The sequence below is a fragment of the Tenrec ecaudatus genome, chromosome 11 (genome assembly GCF_050624435.1).
Source record: "Tenrec ecaudatus isolate mTenEca1 chromosome 11, mTenEca1.hap1, whole genome shotgun sequence".
Lineage (NCBI taxonomy): Eukaryota > Metazoa > Chordata > Mammalia > Afrosoricida > Tenrecidae > Tenrec > Tenrec ecaudatus.
In genome coordinates, this window is record NC_134540.1 from 13,729,518 (window position 1) to 13,753,259 (window position 23,742).

General features: G+C 50.4%; 1 protein-coding gene across 1 annotated transcript in view; it reads left to right on the plus strand.

Annotated features, from left to right (window-relative positions):
- The first annotated feature begins 2,251 nt into the window (after window positions 1–2,251).
- FOXO1 (forkhead box O1) overlaps window positions 2,252–23,742 on the plus strand; it is a 104,611-nt gene continuing 83,120 nt past the window's right edge. The window contains exon 1 of the mRNA XM_075562891.1: window positions 2,252–3,314. Within this exon, the coding sequence (XP_075419006.1) occupies window positions 2,661–3,314 (654 nt within the window). The 5' untranslated portion in view covers window positions 2,252–2,660. The remainder of the gene's footprint in view (window positions 3,315–23,742) is intronic.

The following is a 23,742-nucleotide window of genomic DNA, read 5'->3' on the forward strand; positions in this document are numbered from 1 at the left end:
TTCCAGTCTTGGGGACCCACAGGGGTCATTCTCTAGTCTATAGGGTGGTCGTCAGTTGGAATTGATTGGGTGGGAGAGAGTTTGGGTATAACATTTACAGAATTAGGCAGAGATTTTAAGGATGTGTGGGTGTGGGGTGGGGGTGAGTGCAGGAGTCTGTAGGAAAATTCTTCACAAAATACCCAGATCCAGGCCGAATTTGCAGCTGGCTTCCTTTGCCCGGCATGACCCACAAGGGCAGAGTTTATTCGTAGGGTGTGGGCTTTCCATCCGGCTGTCTCTGCAGAGTGTAACTGTAAGGGTGGGGACAGCAGAAGTTGGACCTCGCAGACTTTGGTTAAATTCATTTGGGTTAGTGAGGGCCCCTAGTGGCGGGCAGGGGAAGCCCAAACTGTCCAAAACCACAAACCAAAGCCTGCCATGGAGTAGATTCTGACCTATAGTGACCCCCAAGGACAGGGTAGAACTGTCTCTGTGACTTTCTTGAGACTGTAACTCTTTATGGGAGTAGAAAGCCCCACGGAGCCGCTTGTGGTTTCCAACTGCTAATCTGTAGGAAAACGGCTCCAAATGGACAATAAAGCAATAGAGACCATGAGTGGAGGGTGGGGACCCACTACAATCCCCAGTCCATCTTTCACCCCTGACTCTACCTATCTCCAAATATGATTAGGAAGCTGATGGGATAAACCAACGAGGAATAAATAAGGTTCTGCCCTTGGCGGGGTTGCTAATGAGAATGCAAACCAAACCAAACCCAAACCAGAAAAGCAAAACAAACCCCCTGATCGGACACACAAGGGCCGCTGTGGGGTTCCAGGGGCGTTGAAAGCCCCAAATGAATACGATTTCCATCTAGCCCTCTCAACTTTAAAAAACGTTTGTAAAACAAAGGGCCTCATTTCTTAGAATCCATTTGCAAATGCAACGTTGTAAAAAAAAAAAAAGGAAAAGCGATTTTGTTTTAGAATTGGGACCTGTCATGTTGGGCAAGACGTTTAAAGCTCGCCGACCCCCTACCCCTCACGAACCCACCCTTCTAAAAGAATGTGGCCGCCACAGCCCTCTACCCCAAGGACACGCAAAACAACTGGAGGAGAAACAGTTTCTCTCTTTCCTTGAGGCACAAGGGCCATTGTCTTGCTACCTTTGGCCTCCTGATCCTGGAAAGCTCGCTCCAGACCTGGAACCGCGGAGGGGGGGTTGGATGGGGGTGGGGTGGGGGTGAGACGGAAGGGGGAGGTGCTGACTGACGCACGCGGCACCAGCCTAAGGGAACACGGTGTGCCCCATCGGCACCCCAAACGCTTTGCTCTCCTACTCTTGCGTTCTCACTCAAGCTCACGCAAGCTCTTCATTTCCAAATAGAAAAACGAGGGCATTCAGAGAGTGCAAACTTAAGCAGGGGCCAAGGACTAACAGGGGCGCGGGTCCTGCTGAACGTTCTCTTTGACCCCCTTTTCCCTGACCTCCCCTGAACGTGGTGGGCAGTCCGAGGACCCCCACCCCCCGTGCCCCCGGGAGGTACCCAGATGGCCCTGTGTGTCCGTGTGCACGAAGAACTTTAAGTGTTGCTCGGGTCCAGAATGCAGAGGTCTAGGCCGGGGGCTGCGCTCCCGGGGGTCCCGGCGCGCGCGGCTCGGGCTCCGCGGCCGGGGGCGTGTGCCGCCCGCGCGGGGACCCCCCGGGCTTGACAGCAACGCCCGCAAACCCCGCCGCCTTCCCAGTGGCGAGGAGGTGGGTGGAGCCGAGAGGGGGCGAGGGAGCCGAGCACGGGGCCGCCTCGGCCTCGGCCGCCCCGGCTCCCGCTCGGCCGCCCGCCCGCCCCGCCGGGCCGGGGCCCCGCGCCGAGGTCGGGCGGAGCGGGCAGTCGCCCCACTCGGGTTCGCGGAGTACTCGGCTTTGCTCTCCGTAGTAAACAAAGTGTCGCCGCCGCCTCCACGCTGGTGTCCCTCCTCGGAATCAAAACACTGAGCGGGCGACAGCCTCGCGCACACACTCGAGAACTCCAAGGAAATAATAACAGAGATTAAAAAAAAAGTGAGTGTGTGAAAGAGAAAAACACCCCACTACCCCCCACCAGCCTACGGCCACCTCCCCGTGGAAACCGGTCCGCGCCCAGGCCGGCGCTCATTGGCTGCGCGGGCGGGGCCGCCGCGCGCCCATTGGCCGAGCCGGCTGCCTGTCAGGGGCGGGCCAGCGCGCGCGCGGCGGCGGGCGGGGGGCGGCGGCAGATCCCGTAAGTCGGGCGGCCGCGTAGTCGCTGCAGCCACCGCCGCCGCCACATTCAACAGGCAGCAGCGCCGCCGTCGCGCCGCCGGGGAGAGCGAGCGAGCTCCCCGTGGCGTCCGTCCGACCGCGCTTCCGTCCGCGGGCCCTGTCAGCAGGCGCCGGCGCTGCCCGGCGGCCCCGGCCCGCGGTCCCGTCCGTGCAGCGGACCGCGACTCGAGAAGCCTGCCGTGGATGGACCCGCGAAGTTAAGTTCTGGGCTCGCGCTTCCTTCCCCTCCGTGCTCCTGCCTCCCGGTTTCCGTCCGATCCCGGCAGCGACCTCGCCCCCAAATCTCGGACCGGCTCTCGGCTCCCTTCCCCCGCCGCCACCCCGTGCTGCGCTCTCCCCTTCTTGGCTCTCTCGCGGCGGGGGAGGGGCGGGGGGTCACCATGGCCGAAGCGCCCCAGGTGGTGGAGATCGACCCGGACTTCGAGCCGCTCCCGCGGCCGCGCTCGTGCACCTGGCCGCTGCCCAGGCCGGAGTTTAGCCAGTCCAACTCGGCCACCTCCAGCCCGGCGCCGTCGGGCGGCGCGGCGGCCAATCTCGACGCCGCCACGGGCCTGCCCGCGGGCTCGGCGGCCGCTGTCAGCGCCGACTTTATGAGCAACCTGAGCCTGCTGGAGGAGAGCGAGGGCTTCCCGCCGGCGCCCGGCTCCGTGGCGGCTGCTGCTGCGGCGGCGGCGGCCGTGGCGGCGGCGGCGGCGGCGGCAGCTGCTGCCACCGGGGGGCTGTGCGGGGACTTCCAGGGCCCGGAGGCGAGCTGCCTGCACCCGGCGCCGCCGCAGCAGCAGCCGCCGCCCGGGCCGCTGCCGCAGCACCCGCCGGTGCCCCCCGCCGCCGGGCCGCTGGCCGGGCAGCCGCGCAAGAGCAGCTCGTCCCGCCGCAACGCGTGGGGCAACCTGTCCTACGCCGATCTCATCACCAAGGCCATCGAGAGCTCGGCCGAGAAGCGGCTCACGCTGTCGCAGATCTACGAGTGGATGGTCAAGAGCGTGCCCTACTTCAAGGATAAGGGCGACAGCAACAGCTCCGCGGGCTGGAAGGTGAGCGGGCTGCGCGCGCACGGGCTCTGGTGCCCGTCTGGGTCGCGGGGGTGTGTGGGTGGGTGGGCAGCGCGGGTTTGCGCCCCATGAAAGAGCGGGGCCCGAGGGCGGCGCGGGCTGTCGAGAACCAGGGGCGGCTGGGGGTGCGCACGCCAGAGAGCCAGCACCCCAAAGCGGGAAGGCTGGGGCCTGTTTAGAACTAAGGCGGCGAGGAAAGTGCGCCGGGAAGTGGACGTTGGCACAGATAGAAAAGTTGGTTAAGTAAAAGGGGAGACGGTTCCCGGGGGGCCCTCGGCCACCCCTCCTTCCCCTGCAGCGCCGACTGCTGCCCGAAGCGCCCAGCTCTCTGGCGGACTCAGTGGCAAGGTGGTCCCGCCGCCCCCACGGGGTGCGCCCCCCACCGCGGTTTCCGCCACGCTCGGCTGGGGAGACGCGGCAAGGGGCTCGGCGTGGGAGGTGGGGGGCGCCGCCGGGCCTGGGGCGCAGGTGGAGGGGAAGAGGAGGGCGCGAGCCTGCCGGGCAGGCCGCGCAGTTTTGGGGCGGCGGGTGCGCACTTTAATTTGATTTGATCCGAAGGGGCCTCGAGTGCCCGAGCCCCGGCGCTCCAAGCCGGAGCCCTAACCCGAGGTAGCGCGCCCGACACGTGCGAAGGGGCGGCCGCCGCCGGCGGAACGCGGGCGAGCTAAAGTTCAAGTGTGACCCTCGGCGGGGGCGGGAGCTAGTGGCGAGGGAGGGGCTGCGGGCTCAGGAAGCGGCGCCTTTAAAGGGCCAGCGCGTCCGTGCCGCGCGCGGTGGCGCGATGACCGCGGGGCCTGCACTTTCTATGCAAGGAAGTGCTCCCAGATTTGGCCAGGTCCCAAGCCCTAGGCCTTTAATTAGGCGCGGAGAGGCTGCTCGGGGTGGCCGGGGTGGCCAGTTTTGGGGATGTGTATATCTTCTCTCTTGCCACCTCTGCCTCTGGGCGGGCGAAGGTGCAGGTGAGGAGCACGGCGCGCCATTCTTTCTGAAAACGTTTGGAGGGAGTCAGAGTGGACGGACGTGTGCCCTCGTGGGACGCTCAGGACCTTCAGTTCGGGGAGGGTGTAGGTGACGCTGTGTCTGACACCAGACGAGAGGCAGGTGCATCTTCACCCCGCAGTGGAATTGGCCTGAAGGGTCCAAGAGGAGGGCCACCTCCACCTGGGGTGGGGGTGGGTGGCTGTTATTCTGGTCCCTTCACTGTTTGGTCTCCTAGTTTTCGGGCTGTAAATCTCAGATGGAGGATTTGCTGTTAAGGTTAAGTCCCAACTCCTTGGCCCTTTTCGCTCCTGGGCTTTACAGTTAAGAATTGGTCTTGGCTCAATGCTACACCAAAGATACTTTTTATAACTGTCATCCCAGTGGTGAACGTGTGTCAAAAAGGCCACTTCAGTCGCATTACATTGTAGTTTCTGGAGAAGCAGCCAGGATGTTTTATTTATTTCTTCTCCAAAACACGGCTTAGAGTAAAACTATCACTTACCATAAACCTCATTATGAGGCATTAGGTGCAATTTTACCAAGTGTTAGCAAAACAGGGAAAGTGCCTCCTTACTTTTAAGTGCGTGTCTTTTAAATCACAAAATGGGGATTGTCTGCCAGATCCAGCTTTACTTAACATTTGAATTTAAGTACTTGACTTACTCAACATTACTTTGCTCGTTTATTTTATAGCCAGCAAAGGAAACCCCAAACAGCAGTAGAAAACAAGTGTAATTTTGGGCATTCGCGGTACAGCATGCACTTTATTCCCTGCTTTTGCATCCTTGGAAGTGGGTACAGACAACTGAACCTGGCTTTGGGGCGTCTTTATAGCTAAAGAAAGGCAATGTTTTAGGGTTATTTTTAGTTTAGGCTCTTAAATGACAGTAAGTTTCTTGAAAAAATAATGCAATTATCATTTTCATTTTATTGCCAGGGCTAGAAGGACCTGGTGTTATCTGTTCAGAATGCTGGCATCCTCCGGTGACTAGATTTCTTCAGGTGTAATTGGAGTCAGTTGGTTCAAGTCGGATTACAGCAAGTGAATTTTCAGTTTGAGTCAAAGGGTATTTTAAGAAGAACTTGAACTGTTCTAACTCATGACTGGTCTTGGTTATAGTTTTCATAAAACTGAGTTTCTTGCGAAAACCAAGTTTCACTCTCAGATCTGAAATTACCTGTTACAAAGACCCATAGGAGAGACATTTTTACTCCTTTTAACTTAAACAAAAAACCAAACCCTAAACTAAAACATGAATCCAAACGTTTTAGGATTGAGGAGAGACCACTTTGGAATTAAATATTTCCTGTGATTGACGACTGGGAATGAGACTTGAGTCTTTAATTAAATTTTTTTTCTTTTTTTTTTTTGTGATCTACTTCCTGGGGCCTGCTGGAGACTCTAACTCATTTGCATAGGATAAAGCAGTTGGAAAGCGGTTAGACTTCAAAAAGTTCTCTTTTAATTTAGTCACTTTGCTGGCTTGAAGTGCTGGTTATGATTGTGGGGATGGTACCTCAGACCTGCTTCCCCCCTTGTTAAAATATATGGGCTGGAACTCTCCTAAGGTCTCACACATACACAGTGGCAGCTAAGACCACTGTTTGACCCGGAGAAGCATCCTGGGCACATCCTGGTTTCTCTCGCCAAGAGCTTTCTGGAGTGGTTGCCTCACTGTCTTTAGTGGGTGCTGCAGAAGCAGGGTTGTGTGTAGTATTACATGTACACAAGGATATGTGTTTTCCTAGTGGCAGTTTTGTTTGAATGGACTTGTTTAGCTATTATTTGGACCACAGAGGGGTTTGAGAAAGCCATCGGTTAATTTTGGAATGAGGCTTCTTTAATTTGGCCTTCTGAATTGATAATGTATAATTTCTGCTCAGACCTTAAAGTTCATACCCATTTTGTGAGTTGGGCTTCTCAGGGCGAGTCGTGGACCTGACGGGGTCCCTGCTAGTAGATGACTACAAGGTCTCACCAGCCAAGTTAGTCTGAGTCTGTAGACCAGAGGCCAGTGCGGTGCGCTCCCTCTCATTTTGTCCCTTGTCGACTTCAAAATAAAAGACAACCCGTTTGAGAGTCAGACTGAAGTTTCATTCTGAGAGGAAAGAGACTGAAAATGGGTGAGGGAGTTTGTGTAACCAAGTGTGAGATCTTAAACTTTGCCGAAGGCTGACATTTGTGTGGCTCTGATGTGAAGATGTACGACCCAGAGATTCTGCCCGAAAATCCGAATACCTTCATGGAGATTTTTTTTCCCACTTAAAACCTAGGGTTTGGTGATAAATCTGGGGGTGGGGACGGGTTGTGGCCAAGAAGGTGTGGCTTCTGTTGTGAACAATACTTTTGAGTAGTGGAAGGAAAGCATTTTAACTTGCATGTAAATTTTTAAAACATACTGAGACCCCCAAGTTGAGGACACAGGTGATTGATTTCAAACATTGCCTGGATTGTCTGCTCTGTGAGGGCCCTGTAAAATGAGGGGACAGGACACCCAGTGGCCACTTACAATCCCTAATGGACCAGAAAGCGCCCGCCTGTCCTTGTTTATGCTGCTTACCTTGGCACCTGGGCTCTTGTACTGCAGCTCCGTAATCAGACTTTCTAAGAGAGCAGCTGCTGTGCCTATTTGCAGGGAATCTCTTTGGGGAGCCTGGTTATTTGCATTTTTCTGGAACACTTTGCCCTTGGAAACTACCCAGTCCCCTGGCATCATGGGAATTTGTCTGGTCAGCGCCTTTCCCCTCCCCCCTAACATTGGGTCTTCCTGGAATCCTCTTGGAAAGGTGCTAAGAACCTCACTGTGACAGGACAGCAAGCAGGCTGTCTTGTCAGTGCACCAGGGAGCCCTGAGTACGGTCATCCCTGGCCCCCTGCAGTTCAGGAATGCCCTCGGGGCCTTGAGCAGTAGCACTTGCAGAGAGAGACTCGCCCTCCCTGGGTCTCATGGCCACTGTGTGCGGTGCATACAGAATCCTGCCCCTGCTGTGGTTGTCCTTGGGTTGTGGAACTCAGGATGAGGTGCTGGTGGTGGCGTTGGTTGGGGGGTCGGGGAGTTTTCTTTTGGTGTCTAAGGGGTGATGGAGGCTTGTGCATCCCTGGGGATGTGGGCTACAGATGATGATCAGTGTGACTGAGTGCCAGCTTGCTCGCTCTCTAGAGGCCAGTTGCTAACCAGGCCGGACACCCAGCAAGCCAGTGGCCTGGCGTCTTTGCAGAGAATCACTGCTGACCATTTGTAGTCCTGTGGAGGAAGGACACCTGAAATTGAAAATACATGTTTGTGTGTTGGTCATTGTGTATGTATGGTTCAAGCTTTTAATCTCCCCTCCCCTCACTCGGTTACTATCAATGTGTAGGTCATGCACTGCGAACACTGAGGCTTGTGTGGACTTACCTTTACCACGTGGAAGACATTTGGGCTTCTCTCCTTTTATTTTTTAACCCCCTGCCATCTTTATATCGTTTAGATTAAAACCGAAAAAAAGGAAAAAACTCTTAATTTCAATAGAAGCAAATACAGCTAAATCTGCAGACCCATTTTAGGTGCAATGCATAATGAATTTTCACCTTCGTACCCTCTTTAAATAGGGGCAGAAGTTCACCGGCTCCTGTATTTCAAGCATAATCTGAATTGGGGGACAATCTGCACTGTCAGTCACTGCTGAGGGGTGGGGTGGGTCCAAGTCTGGGTCATCCTGGTAGGGGTGCTTTCTTCTCTTGGACTCTCACATGCCCTTGCCTGTGTCCTGCCTCTGTCCATCCTGGTTTCTCCAGCCGGTTCCCTCCTATTTGTCTTTTCTGCATGAATGAGTGTCCCTAGGGGTTCCCCAAGGACTTCTCCAGTTCCTTCTCTTTTCCCTGCTGGTAATGTATGTCTCCAGCTACCTGAGAACCACGAAGTTCCCACTTTGGCCTCCTGTGTAACCTGGCTGAAGACCCGTGTACGGGATTTCCCCTGTCAGGCCTGGCTCCTTGATCTGATGGGCTAATGGTCTGGTCTAGGTCGAGCTTTCCTTCTTCTCTTGGCTCGAGCCAACCTGTCCCAAGTCTCTTCTTTTTAAAGAGTCCTTAGAGACCTCCAGTTCGCAGACCCCATGTGTCCCCCTAGAGGAGCTTTTCTTCCTTTAGGCCAGTGGTTCTCCACCTTCCTAATGCCGCCACCCTTTCATACAGTTCCTCACGTTGTGGTGACCCCCCAACCATAACATTTTTCCCGTTGCTACTTCATCACTGTAATTTTGCTGCTGTTGTGAATCGGGCGGCCCCTGTGAAATGGTCGTTCGACCCTCAAAGGGGTCTCGACCCACAGATTGAGAACCGCTGCTTTAGACCCAAGCCATTCTTTCCCCAGAACTTGGATCACTGTGTGCTTGTGGGAACTCCTGCAGATCGTGCAAAACTCAAGCCAGTTCCAACTTCCTGCCCAAAGGATTTCTTGCCTGCTTTGTGTCAATGCTTAGTAAGTTCTTATTCATGCTGCTTCATATGAAAAGTTAAGGAGCCTTGGTTGCTTAGTGGTTTCCAAGATGGGCTGCTGACCAGAGGCCAGCAGTTCAAATCCACCAGATGTTCCATGGGAGAAAGACAAGGCTTCTGCTTCCATAGAGGTTCAGAAATGCAAACGGGGCCAGTTGTATGCCGTCCTTTAGTTCAGGGTCACTGTGAGTCAGAGTCTACTGGACAGTAGCTTTGGTTTTTGTATTCTAATTTAACTTTAATGCCTGAGTGTTTTGTCTTCTCTGTTATATTGTAAATGTCATGAAGACCTGTTGTGACTCATAAACAAGACCCAGTGTTGGATTTCTGGGGCTGTAAATCTTTACCGGAGCATAAAACCTCAGTTTTCTCATCGAGGAGGATTTGAACTTTGGACTTGACCGTTAGCAGCCCAATGATTACTGGACAGTACCACGAGGGCACTTTTTTTGGAGGGCTGAAATATGTTTTTCGGCTTTTTTTGTTTTCCCCCACCTCCATTTTCCGTAGCCCTCAAAGAACCTGTCCCTAGTGCTAAGGATACTTTATCTACCCCCCTCCCCCCAAGTACGAAAACCCTCATTGCCAAGCAGTGGATTCCAACTCTCAGTGACCCTGTAGAACAGGGTGGAACTGCTCCTGGGGGGTATCTGAGGCTGTGACTCTTTACTGGAGTTGGCAGCCTCCTCTTTCTCCCTTGGGGAAAGCTTGATTTCAAACTGCTGACTTTGTGGTTCACCATTGCATTCCCTGCTGTTCCACCAAGACTCCCATAATGGGTAAGAGATGGTTTTATAGGGGGACTAAACCAAACCCAAACCAAATTCGCTGTCATTGGGTTGATGCCTATTCATAAGTGACCCTATGGGACAGGGTAGAACACCCAATAATGAGAACAAGAAAGGACACACACTGATTTAGCAAACATCTCGATGCTCGCTGAATATTGCCAGATGGACAGGTGAGAGGCAAAGAGTCAGACCAAAGCCCAGGGGTACCACCTCGTGTGCCTGCTCGGGGCCTGGCATGGGTGCTGATGATGGAGGAAATCACAAGAGTGTGTTTGCGTTGTAAGCCATCAGTTCCTGCACGCGTAGTTTACTGATATGTTCCCCAGTGCTCTTCGTTGTGCTGTTAGGAAAACTTCCGTTTTGAAAGATGAAAGTTGTTGGATTTTAGCTTCCTCTCTTTCAGGATGATCACAACCTGCATTAGGCAAGGGTAATTGAAGTCACAGTAGCACTACAAAATAGTGATTTAAAATTTATTTCCTGTATGTAATGAAAAAATATGTTTTCCACTTACTAATCGAATGATTACTATGTACAAGAGTTGCTGGGTGCTTTTGAGTGATAGGAAGATGACCCAAAGGCAGATCCCTTAGAGCTATGGGCGAGCACACATGCTAGCCTGGTGGACAGGATCAAGTGCTGCAATGAGGACCAAAGTGCCGGGTGTGGGACTGGGCCTGGGAAATGGAATTTACCCCTCCCAAGGTTCCATTACAGAAGCTGTCAGATGTTCGGCAAAGTTGAAGAATTGGATATTGAATAGCTGCTGTTAATTTATTTGTATTTTTGGAGTCTATCCATCTACGTATCTATCATCCTGTCAGTCCGTCCGTCTTAATAAACTTCCTTTGTAGAACAGCAGACTGGCATTCCCAAAGGCATGGGCTTTGAGAAAGCCTGCTTATCCATGGGGGGTGGGGATGGGGGTGGGGGCTGTCTGAGACACACCCCATGTCTGTCTGAATGGCTCTGGGAGGTGGGGCTTGGCTGCTGGGCCAAGTTTGGACTTCTCCATACTTGGTGCTCATAGAGACCAACCTTCTCTATGAAATCGTGTCTTGGTTTTTGGGGTCCCAGGAATTAAGGAAATAGGGGTGCATTTTTAATTTTGGTGTAACGTCTCAGGATCATTCCTATGTGTGGGGTTTGTACACCAGTTCAAACCCACCAGCTGCTGCCTAGGAGAAAGATGAGGCCGTTAGATTCCAGAAAGAATTACAGTCTTATTCATCCTTTGTAGCAGGGGTGTCAAACTGGCGGCCTGCGGGCCATCTGCGGCCCCCGGGGTAATTTTTGTGGCCCGCGATGCTCTGAAATAAAATGAAAATAGAAAAAAATTGTTATGAAGAAAATAGTACTTAGAGGAAATCGAGGCAATACCGTACGCACAATGTTAACACTTTAACTACTGAAGCCGAGTCTACACGTGACCCAGTGCCTTTCCTCGGGGCTTGTGGATGTGTATGAACTCGCTGACTCAGTTCCGGCGACGTTTGGAAGCGATATGTCTGCCACTCTCAGTGTCACGTCATGTAAACAGATCCCAATAGCGAAAAGGTTAAAAAGAGCACTCTGGGCTGTGCTGTTATGAATCATACCTAGCAGCAGCGGTAGTTAACATTTTTAGAGGGAAGCCATTACGATTGTCCATCACATTTGTCAGCTGCCCAACATTTTGTGTTTTTTATTAGTTACATTGTTACATTTTCCGGTCACAACATAAGTAAGTGAAAACTAGTGGGAGGAAAGCGCTGGCAAGTTTCAGGTAAAAAAGAATAGTTTTAGTTTTATAAATAACATTAAATAAAAGCAATTATATAATGTTGTAATTATCCTACCCATATTCCTGAAGCCTCATTTCAAAATATAAATTTAAAATTTGTAAGTGTGATGTGGCCCACGCGAAGCTTGCCTGTTGCACCCTTTTAATTGAGTTTTAATTGCCTTTTAATTGAGTTTGACACCCTGCTCTACCGGGACACTCTGAGCCTAAATTGGTTGCCACTGGGTTTTGTTTCGTTTTGTTTGTTTGCTGCTTTTGATTTTAAAGCTTACTCACAGAACTTGGTAATAGTTGGCACAACCTAAACTCACCTCCATTGAGTCGATTCCAACCCATGGCAACCCCGTGAGGTAGAATGGAACTGCCCTCTTTGGGTTTCTGAGGGTGCAGATCTTTTTGGAGCAGATAGCCTCATTGTCCCCTCAGTACCTGGTGGTTTTGAACTGTTGACCTTGCCAGTTAGGTTATGTAATTAATGTGAGCACTACACAATTAGACGGATGATTGACGTCTTGCTTTGTTGGTTTTATAACATTTTTGCCTAGTGCCCTGGAAGCAGAGAGATTCAGTCAAAGAAAGATCACATAATTTTTTTTTTTTCGTGAGCAATTTTGATGTTGAAGTTGGCAACCTCAAAATATTACCAAAAGCAAATGCGAGGGAAAGTTGTATTGTCCTGTGAAGATGCTTGAAACGTGTCAGTTCTCATATTGCATTTGTTAACTATTGGTTATCCATGAAGGCTTTCTTACTGAACTGCATCCGCTAATCCAAGTATAGGAATGACGATGGCTATGGGTGTGTTTTAGTGTGTCCAGAGGCGGTTACATGGGATCAGTTGGGCCCAGCGTTGATGCCAAGAGACATCCGGAACCTAAGCTACTCAGGATCCTTGGAGTGAGTCAGTTTATGAGTTTGTGATAACCTGAAAGTTACATGCAATAAAAATACTGTGGCACTTCAAAGGGCACAGACACAGACTGATTAAAAGCCATCAGCTGATTTGGAAATGTGGTGAAAAAACGTAGAGAAACTCTTTTCACTGCTAAGAGTTTATACCCGCAGTCACAGATGTCGTTAAGGGAAACACTTAAATAAAAAATAGACTCTCTAAAAAACCAAACCAGCTCCATCGAGTCAATTCTGACTCATACTGACACACGGTGGGTGACCCCTATAGATTGCATAGGTCACTCCTTTTTTGGGTACTAGCTAAGGTGTGAAACCCAGAACCAAATGCACTGCTATCAAGTTCATTCTGTGACCCTGTAGGACAGGGTAGAACTGTCCCTGTGGGTTTCTGAAGCTGTAATTCATTGTGGGAGTAGAACGTCGCCTCTTCGGCTTGGGGAGTGACTGATGGTTCCACACTGCTCACCCCCGGGTTAGCAGCCCACCAGCAGAGCTCGTGTTCAGATGTGTGAGGTACTGTCAGATGTGTCAGTTACATTCCACATGGAAAAAGCCACTTTCACGGCTCCCCAGATGGAGAAGGATGCCAGGCTGAGCCAGGCAGAAGCATCTAGGGAAATTGTGTCACTCACTGGACAGTGTTCCCTCCTCCCCATCCTCCCCCAACCTTTTGTAGACCCTGTGAAGTTCAGATTTGCAGCCCCTCTTTGGTCTTTCTGTTCCATGATTATGGAGATGTTAAATGAAACAGCTTGATCCTTTTATTTTGTGCCTCAACTTGGCTCTGACATTGAAAGGGGGAAGTCTTCTCCCTCCTGAGGAGAGGTGGAAGTCAACTTGTCCCAGATTGGTCAAGATGACACATAGATGGCTCCCCCCACCCCTCCCAAGATATCCCAACTGTGCTGATTTGTAAGCCAGCCCGGCGCTCGCCTTCATTCCTGGGCGAAGAGTGGAATGCCGCCTCTAAAGTATGGAGGCTCCTTGTCCCACCTGGCAGTGCCCTGACCTGGGATGTGCTGTTCTCTCCAACAAGTTCTACTTCCCCTCTACAGCCCCCCTCTCCCCTCAGCTAGCCAGGGGTGTGAAAATCCGAGGCCACCACCATGTTCCCTGGGTCTTGTCCTCAACACCACTGTGTAGATCTTTGAGACAGAAAGAGAAAACCTTCCTGCCTTGACCCGCCAACCCCGTGATCTCTGCCCGACCTCCTGTGTTGCCCTTCCTTTGAGTGTGTGACTTGCAGTGCGCGCGGGAGTCTTGGCAGCGATGGCGATGTTGCCTGACTCATTTGAGTCAAGAAGAGCTGTGATGAGAAAGAGGTGGGAAGAGAGGACACGAGTGTTTCCATGTGTTCTCTCTTGTTTGATTAAAAATGCTTCTGGGATAAACATGTTTTCTTAATTGCCCTTCCACAGCTGGAGAATGGGTGATAGTGTGTGAGGTCCCCCCCTTTGATTATTACCAAAGATGGGCGAACGTTTGAATTGAAGGGAAAACACGTTTCTGTGTTCACACCGGTGGCTCCCCCATTGTGAAGTGGCTGCAGCTCTGCTTTTGCATTCCAGAAGAGTTCCTTGATTGGTTTGGTGCAGTTGAAAAATTTGAACATCACCCAATGAAGCTGGCATCTTCCAGGGGACTAGTGATTGCATTTTGTCATGAGTGCCCTTCAGAGGCGACCTGGTGGCTCAAGCTGAAGTAAGTGGTTTGTGATCGGTTTGGTGAGATGGGCTGGTTTCCGGAAGGTTGGCATTTTGAACCCACCCCACGGCACCTTGGAAGAAAGGCCTGGCGATCAGTGGCCAAAAAGATGACAGCCAAGAAAACCCTTTGGCGCAATAACCTGAGGGGCAGCAGGAGTGAGTACAAGTCCCTGAGTGTGGTTAACCTTCTGCGTCTTGTTTTGGCGCTGGGCAAGAGTAGACCCTAATGCAGGATAGAGGGATAGGGCAACTGGTTGGAATGATGTTGGAAGATGAAGACGCTCCTTCCGGGACCCCAGGGCAACCCCCGGAGTCTTCTGAGGCCTGGATGGGGCAGTTAGCATCGACTCCTCACCCTTCTTGCCCATTTTTGTTTTTTAGTCTGGGAAAGTAGCTCTTTACTCCCAAGATAGGGCCACGCAGGTGGTGGAAGGGGAGGATCCACCTGTTGTCTGATGGGAAATCTGCACCCGCCGAATGTAAGGGTGAAAAACATGCTCTGCCTCCCAGATCTGCAGAGAACCCCATTTGGACTTCATGTCCTATCTGGAAAGAGCAGTTGAGTCACCTGACCTGTTTCCTAGGCTTGTAAATATCCGGTGTCCTTCCAAGTGTGAAAGCAAAGTACCCACAAACCCATTTGGGAACGAGCTGTACAAGCGAGAGTCAAACACCTCCGGACAGTTCGGTTGCTGGAAGGTGAGGTCAGAGGAAGTAGTTTGCATATGGTTTAGCTAAAGCGTCTTATTTTAGCAGAACCTTGAGGTGGTGACAGTTCTGATGTGGATTTTATGGCCCTATTTTGATAGGAAAATTACCTTCAGTTATTCTGTCCTCCCCAATACAGAGGTACATCAGGTTGGGTGCCTTCAGCCCATTGCTTGGTGTCAGCTCTGATGTAGCTCCACGACTCTGGCTGCGAGTTATAATTTGCAGAATCGTCTATTTGCCACACGTGTCAGGTTTCAGCTTGGTATAATTCTATTTGAACATAGGAGGCTCTGAGTCGCTTTGAAGCCCTCAGTTATTTTCCCCTCTTTGGTGGTGCCCCTTCTACCTGGGAAGGTCTGAGGGAGTGGGGGTCGAATGGGGAGGGGAGCGGAACTTGTGGAATTTGTCAGGATCCACTGAGGTTGTTTGTACCCAGGTACCAAGCTGGCTGCATCAGGGTAAACGGAATGTGAGCCATCCTGGGTCTGCCTGGCTCCAGCAAGCAGGCCGTCTTGAAATTTACATGCGATGAATGTGAAAGCTTCCAGGGACCTGCCCCACTGTGAGGGTTCCCCCTAAGCGGTCGGCTGAATTGGTCTCTATCCTGCAACCTTTTACATTGTAACTCCCTCTTTAGTGGCTCATTATGACATTTGCATAGATGGAGGGCGAGCGATTCCTCCAGCCTCACTCTGCTGTCGCCCGCGTGCCTGAAGTGGTTTCGTGGGCCCTTGAAATTTGCGGAGTGTAGTTGATGATGTTGGGCCTAGGTTCCCTCTTGGTAGATTTTATTCATTAGTGTAACATTATCATGCAGGCTTTCAGACCTTGGTACAAAGCGCATCTTAATCAGGGCGAGCCTCGCGTTAGTGGCTGGGTGGTCTTACATTTTATCTCTGCTCTGCTCTTTCTTCAAGTACTTGGTGGGCGTGGGGGGCTAGTTAAAATAATAATGCTAGGGAAATTTATCAGGCTTAAAACTAGGTGTGCCTCTAGATGAGCTGCAGCCTCCATTTTGGGTTCTCCAGGGGCCATTTCTCCTAGTCTGTACCCCTAGCCTGTAGCCGCCCCCTGGAGGACTTCGAGCCCAGGGACCCCGGGATGGTCCTTTAAGCTCATTGCTCCTTTTTGAAATGCCCTGTTGACCCTCTTGACGATCTTAGTGTTTTTGAGAACATACTAAACCTGCACGGGAGATGGAGGAATTCAGAGGATTAAAGCATGATTGACCTGAGTGGAAAGAATCAGGAAGGAGGCCCCCTGCTCTGGGGCCCACCCCCCTCAGGCTCACAACAGTGTGAGTGTCCTTCTCTGGGGCACTGTCTGCGAGGTCGTGGCCTGGCCCCAGCCCTGCTCTTCCTAATCTGTTCACCTCGGCAGCGTTTAGAGCCGCGCCGACCAAGTAGGGGAGTGTGGACGTCTGTGCCATTGCATGACACTGTGCGGTCCCTTTATTTTGAGACAAAGGAGTGGGTGCAGTGGCGATAGCTGAGTAAAACGGAGGGAACTTTGTTCTAGTACAGACGCAGCAGCTTATGTTTGTGTCGGGGGTTTACACCACAAATTACTGGGAGGGGGGCGGTGAAGCCAGCCACTGGCACTCTTTTTAAATTCACCAGCCTTTGCTCATCACACGCTATGTCAACGATATTTCTGGGGAAACGTCTACTAAGTGGTCATTGTGCCACACGAGGCCCTTGAACGGTGCACATGATCCCAGATGTGGTATTTAGAACTCAACTGTATTTATGGACAGACCCTGCGTATTTTCCTTTCTGCTCTTGGCTGCATGGATACTTTCTGAGAGGCCAGCGGTTTCTGCCTCTAGGTTAAAAGCAGCAAGAAGGGGAAACAAAGGAAACCCCCCTAATGGAGTCAGTCGTGACTGACAATGGGGGTGAGTGGGGGGGGGGGGTGGGTGCCTGCGGACAGCCTCATTTGCAGGCCCTGCCCCCATTAGGTTTTCCTAAAACTCCCTGTAGGAAGGACCGGGGAAGGAAGTCAGAGGGATCCATTGAAAACCGAAGACACTTCCGATCCTGAGGTGCCTCCAAGCAGTTGGAGGAGTGCCTGTGATCTTTAACTCCAGGAGGGAGGACACCCTCAGGAGTGACCAACTCCCCCCCCCCCCCCAAATTCACGGACTCCTGGATGCTTGTTTCTGGGTAGCTGCTTCAGGATCCAGGGTTGGGGGAAGGACGACATGGGCCTCCATACACTAACAGCACTGTGAAGTTGTGATGGGGCCCGTTGCGGAGAAGCCCCCCTCTTCAGGTGCGGCTGTCCATGGAACATCTCAGGCTCCCTCCCACCTTCTTCCTCTGCCCTGAAACTAGTCAGCAGCCACCTGTGTGCAACCCCTTGCCGGGCACATCACAGGCAAGGACCACGCCAAAAGCCACACCTTAACGTTATCATGTCAGCGAATCCCAGCTCATAGTGACCCGCCCTGCAGGGTGGCTGGTAGATTCTCCCTCCAGCTGGCCGGCCCCAGGACTTGTCAGACTACCATTCTTGTGCAGATGAACTGCGACTGCAGGTGGCATGCTTTGGCTTAAACCTAAGTCTTTGAATTTGCTTCCTGGGCTTAGTGGGTATCACCAGCTGCCCTTCCGCCCTCAGAAAGACAAGGCTTTCTGCTCCCCTGTAGAGTTAGGCGCAGTTCTGGTCCGCCCTACAGGGTTGCTATGAGTCAGAAATGACTCAGTGGCATAGAGTTTGGATATTTCACCAGGTTAAAGTTGTTGGATTTATTAGTTACTCATTCTGATGATAAAGACACAGGTTTGTTTCTATTTTTGTCCTGAGCATTGACATCCTGCTTGGCTTTGTCTAGGACTCTGACACCCTTCCATTTGGATGGAGTGCCCTTGTTTTGTTTCCTGTGACAGTGTGGGGAAAGACACACTTTGGCTCTTTCGGTCAGAGGTGGAGGAAGACATTTTGGCTCTTTCGGTCAGAGGTGGAGGAAGACGGGACCAAAAAAACTTGGAACACACAAAATCTCAGCATTCTCCCATGGCATTGATTTGACTCGTAGAGATCCTATACGACAGGCTAGAACTGCCCCATCGATTTCCTAGACCGTAACACTGCACGGGAGTATAAAGCCTCATCGTTCTCCTGTGGGTGACTAGGGCTTTGGACGAGTGACTAGGGCTCACCTTGTGGTTAGCAGCCAAACACGCAGCCACTATGAAACCAGGCCTCCTGGAACACACACAGAGGTTATTAAAGATTTTATTTCCGCAGGGTGCTGGCTCACTTGGCATGCTTTCCGTGGTGGTCTAGCCTGGGAACGTATTTAGTTAGGGCAGCTTGCTAGGAGAATGTTAGGCGACGCATAGCTCTTTATCATTTTGATCTGGATTGGTTTTCGATGCGTTTGGAACTTTACGCCCTTGTACTGTTTGGCATTCATGCGCACATCGGTGGAAGGAACAGAAGTTCTTGTCACATCTTTGTGTGAAGCTTGCACCTGTGCGAAGTGTGCCACCACTAGCCAAGAAGAACCGCCCCAGGGAAGATGTTTGCATCGCTTCTCTCCTGGGCAGTGTTTGCTGCCACTGACAAATTTACACCCATGCTTCTGCCTTCTGAATGCCCTCAGAACCCATAATTACCCCCTGATGCAGTTAGGGCTGCTAACCACCAGGTTAGTAGTTCAAAACCATCAGCTGCTCTGGAAAGAGGAGACTTGCTAGTCCCTTGAAGAATTACAGCCTCAGAACCCCTCAGTCGGGCAGTTCCACCTTGTCCTGTAGGGTGTCTGAGTTGGAATTGACTCAGTAGATGGCAGGAAATCTCGCTGCCTCTCTCTGTCTCTGTCTCTCTCTCTCTGCCTCTGTTGGGTTGTCTTGGAATTCATCTTTCCAAAATTTGATGAGGTGGAGAGAAAGGGTTGACACCAGAGCTTTTAAATGTTTTCCTTGTAAAACTAAAAAAAAAATATATATATATATATCAAAGTTTGATTTAAATGTTAAGCAGCAAAGCAAATGTTAAAGCACAAAAAATCCTGTGCAAAACACCCCGGGACCTCCCTGCTGCCCCCCACTGCCCACCTCCAACCAAGACACAAAAACAAAAACAACTCACTAGGAGGTTTCTCACTTACCTTCATAAGCTGGCACTCCAGAGAAACTAGTTTGAGATTGTCCATCCGAGGTCTCTCCTCTGCTCTGCTCAGCTCAGTGCATCCTGCTGGACATCTGAAGGCCAGGTTGAAATTGTTGCTGCCTACAAGGTCCTCATCAGCACCTGCTTGCTCTCTGGCTTTTCTTCTTGCACTCTTTCACGGGGGCCCTGGTGACCCAGTATTGGGCGACGAACCAAAAGGCTGTGGCTCACATCCACCCACCGCTCTGATGGCTCTGCTTCCACAGAGGTTTACAGCCGGGGAAGGAAGGCCCGTGAGGCAGCGGGCCCTGCCACTGGGTCACTGAGTGGAAACGCTGGCTGTGGGCTCGGATTTTTGGCCACTTTCTTTTTCCTTTAAGCCTCCCTCATTTAAAACCCTTGATTTGAATGTATTTCCCCACCCTACTTAATTAATTATAAACCTTAATTACCGTAATTTCAATAAGTTCCTTTAAAAGTCTCTGGTTTCAGATGCTGGGGCACATTTGTTATGTCCCTTTTATTGTGTTCATCACTGATTTTGGAATGCTCACTACAGGTAACTGGTCCCTCGCAGAAGGATTTGCGAGGAAATTTACAGTATGACAAACTGTGTAGGGATTTTCTTAAGTGTGTAGGCATTGCCATTTTCCCGCTAAGTTTGGGGTGTTCTTTTTTTTTCTTTTTGGGGGTTTTCAAGACTGTTAAACTTTGTGGGAAAGAGGAGGGGAGGCCCAGGGATTCCTGATCTACGCTGTCATCTCATTCAGGAGTTTGAGAATGCACTGCCTCTCATGCGACTCCCAAGTTTTATTGCCATGGCGAGCCTGTGATTGTCCTTGTAACCCCTCCTCCCTCCACCGTGCCTACACAGATTTGGGTCACAGCCCAGAAAATCCCATGGAGGAAGCTTAATTGGACTTTGACACCTACGTTATCTCATGAGTCAGAACGGACTGTCAGTCACTCATACTGCTGGTGGTTAGGTGCCTTTGCTTCAGTTCTGACTCATAGCAACCCGTGCATAGTGAGGAAACACGCCCAGGCCTGGGCCGTCCCCACAGTTGTTAAGTTGGAGCTGAGTTGGAGCGACTCTGCCAGCCCATCTCATTGAGGGGCTTCCTCTGTCTGCTGACCCTTGCTTTACCAAGCATGCTGTCCTTCTCCATGGACTGCTGTCCTCTGACATGTCCGGAGTACATGACTCGTCTAAGGGGCCATTCTGGCTGTACTTCTCCCAAGACAGACTTGCTTGTTCTTCTAGCAGCCCACAGTATGTTCACTACTCGTTGTCAACACTATGGTTCAGAAGGTCTCAATACTTTTTTTTTTGGTGGGGGGGGGGCTTTCTCATTGTGTTGTCTTCCTGACCTTTGTGTGCAGGTGAGGAGGTTGAACGTGTCCTGGCTTGAGTCAAGTTTACCTTAGTTCTCAGAATGTGACACATTTGCCCTCTGACCTTTAAAGAGATCCTGTGCACAGATTTGCTCAGTGCAGTATGCCCTTTGATATCCTGACTACTGCTGGATCCAGGTAAAATGAAATCCTAGACATTGTATTTATTCATTTACCACGATGGGATTGAATTTTCCAGCTCTGAGGATTTTTGTTTTATTTTGAGGTATGTCCCATAAGGAAGCTGGTAGTTTTTGCTCTCCATTAGTACGCGCCTTAACGACTCTGCCTTTCAGCAAAGAGCCCTGGTGGCATAGTGGGTTGGTAACCAACCGCAAGGTTAGCAGTTTGAAGTCACCACCCCTTTCCAGGGAAAAAGATGAGGCTGTCTGCTCCCTTACAGATTTATAGCACTGGAAACTCCAATAGGCACTTCTCTGCCTTGTCCTTGTGAGTTGGAGTCAATTCGATAGCAGTGTGTTTGTTTTCGTTTGTTGGTTTCCTTTCAGCAAATCAGGTTGTCACTGACACATAGTAAGTAGGCTGTTAATGAACCTTCCTTTAACCCTGGTGTCCCATTCATCAGAGTCTCACTTGGATTTATTTTCCCAGCATACAGATGGAACAAGTATGGTGGTAGGATACCAGCCCGACACCAACCCTTCCTGATTTCGCACCACGTGGTGTCCCCTCATTCTGTTTGAAGAACTGCGTCTTGGTGTGTGTATAGGTTCCTCCTGAGCACCCACAATGAAGTCTTCCGATCTTCTTCTCCATGTTACTGGAGTTTTTATGATCCACACGGAGGGAATTTTGATAGTAGAATGCCTTGCACAGTCAGGGAAGAACAGGCAAATGCCCGTCTGGTAATCTCTGTTTCAGCCATAGTCAATCTGACCGCAGCAGTGGTGTCTTGGGTGCCGTGATCTCTTTGACGCCAGTTTGAATTTCTGGCAGTTTCTTGTTGATGAACTGCTGCAACTTTTTTTTTCCAATTAGCTTTAGCAAAAAATTAATGATACTATTCAATAATTTCTGCCTTCTGTTGGGTCACCTTTCTTTGGAATGGACTTGAATTTAGATCTCTTCCTGTGGGCTAGTCAGGCAACTGTGTGTTGAAACCTCTCAGTGGATACTCTGTCACTTCACAGGACCTTGCTTTTCCCACCTGGGCCCTACGTGCAGCTTGGGGCTTTTTCTTTAATTCAGTACCATGGGTTCTAGAGTATATGCTCCCTTTGGAAACAATTGAGTGTTGGCCAGTTATTTTTGGTACCGTGACTTGGGCATCCCTCCCATCTCCCTTTGGTATGTCTGGGGCCATTGACTAGTTTGCTCGCAGAATCGTTCTTCATTTTCATCGCAAGGTGAGGATCAGAGTTTTTCCTTTGTTCTTTCAACTTGCCCAGCGCTGTGTGTATCCTTCCCTTTTGTCTTTCTAACTTGAGCCCTGTACACATTTCCTGGTATGTTGTGTGAGCAGCCCTGTGAAGTGTTTTTGTTCAGCGCCTTTGCTTCATCATTTCTTCCTCGTGCTTTTTAAACTAGTTTTCATTTGAGAGCAAGCTCCAGTCACCTAGGCATCCTGTCTTAATCACAGATCACTGGGGCTGTGTTTTTCAATTTACTCCACTGCATTTGGGGACAGTGATAATTGGCCAGCCAACACTCAGGTGTATGAAATGTGCTTGGCGATCGTGATGGTGGCCTGGAAGGTCCTGGCTAGATACATCTTTCAGCATTCTCTGGGATAAGGCTCTTAGATCCCTACACCTGATGTTTGGGTCATTTCAGCACGATCCGAATTCCCTCAGGCATTTGTGTTTTATAACGCCCTCACGAGCTTAGCACAGATCTGTAATTTTGCAGTAAATATTAGGAGTCTTTGATTCTATTTCTAGATTGGTAACCAGATAATTCATAGTTAGGCGAGTTACATCACTGCTTTGCAGCTTCTTCATCTGGAAAATGGGGTTAATGATACCGCTGAGAAGTACTGGTAAGACAACTTGAGATCCTCAGAGCAAGGAGCTGTGTAATTATACCATTAACCAAATATTTGGGTCTTAAAATTCAGGGCAGCTGAGAGTCTGAGGCCATGCATTTTTATTTTGTTTAGGGGCTTCTGATGATAGTGAATCCTGTTAGAAGAAAACACAGACCTGACCTGAGAGATTCCCCAGAACACCTGGCTGGATCTACCTTTTCTAAATTTCCTCGTCATACTGATAGCAAGTGTGAAACTCACTTCCACTGAGTGGATTCTGACTCATAGCAACCCTAGAGGGCAAGCTAGGACTGCCCCGGTAGATTTCTGAAACTAACTTTTCTGGGAGTGTGGAGTCGCCTTTCAGCCAAGTGTGGTGATCGGGGCATTCCGAAAGACTTTGTTTCTGTGTTTCAGAAGCACTTCTAATGGCGTGGGCCAACACTGGGCAATAGGAAAAAGCAGGATCTGAAATTGTTTATAAACTGTTGCCCATTGTGTAAAAATTTGATTCTACATAGCTCTTTATCTGGATGGGAACGTTACCTAGATGTTAGCAGTTTGGTTGTGTTTGGATTGTGTGGGCAACTTTTTTTCCCTCTGATCTTATTTTTGAACAACAAACACACTTCTCAGTAGCAGCTTTACAGTTTTTGAAATGAAAATGCAGTTTGTGGTTTTCCAGCCCTCCGACTTGAGTGACTATTGGATCGGATTCAAGCAAGTGTTGAGCTTGGGGGTCCTGGGAAAGGGTGGGGAAGTTTGTGAAGTAAGTGACTTTTCACTTTTGTAGAGACAAAATCGGGCTGACCGCTTTAGGACACTGAGAGACAAGTGTGCCAAGTTTGTATGTGGGGAGAGATGAGAGAGGCTTTTCAGAGGAGTTGAACCTGTGAATAGTTACCAGTGCAAAGCTGAAGCTGATACTATGGTGATGGGAAGTAGACAGTATACTCTTATGATGGTTACGGTTATGTGCCAACCTGGCCAGTCCCTGAATTGTAATGGTTTGGCAGATGCCATGCAAGCATCCTTCATTTTTAACCTGACATGAGCAGCCAAACTGTTGAGAGAGGGGTGTGGTCTGCATTCCAGGTATGTGTGGATGCTCTGCATCTAACTCCGCATCCTCTGACTTCCGGTTCTTGAGATGTGAACCAGCGGCCTGCTGACTGAGTTGGCAGATTTTGGGACTTACTAGCCCTACAGCTCTGTAAGTCAACAACCTTCTGCATGAACTTCCAGTTTCCGGTTCTTCAGCCCTTGCCAAGCGAGGAGTCCAGAAAAGCCACCAGCCTGAGGCCCGATCCACAGATTGGGACTTAATCACCATCCACTAGTATGTGAACCATTTCCTTGAGATAAGTATATATACGAGGGATCTTCAAGAAGTTTGTGAGAGAAGTAGGATTTTAGTAGTGCTGGACTACTAACCAGAAGGTTGGTGGTTCAGACCCATCCAGAGGTACCAAGTGAGCTGCAGTTTTCCTCTGTGCACATGGGTCAGCTTGATGGGAACCAATAAGGAATCGTCTCTGTGTCTGA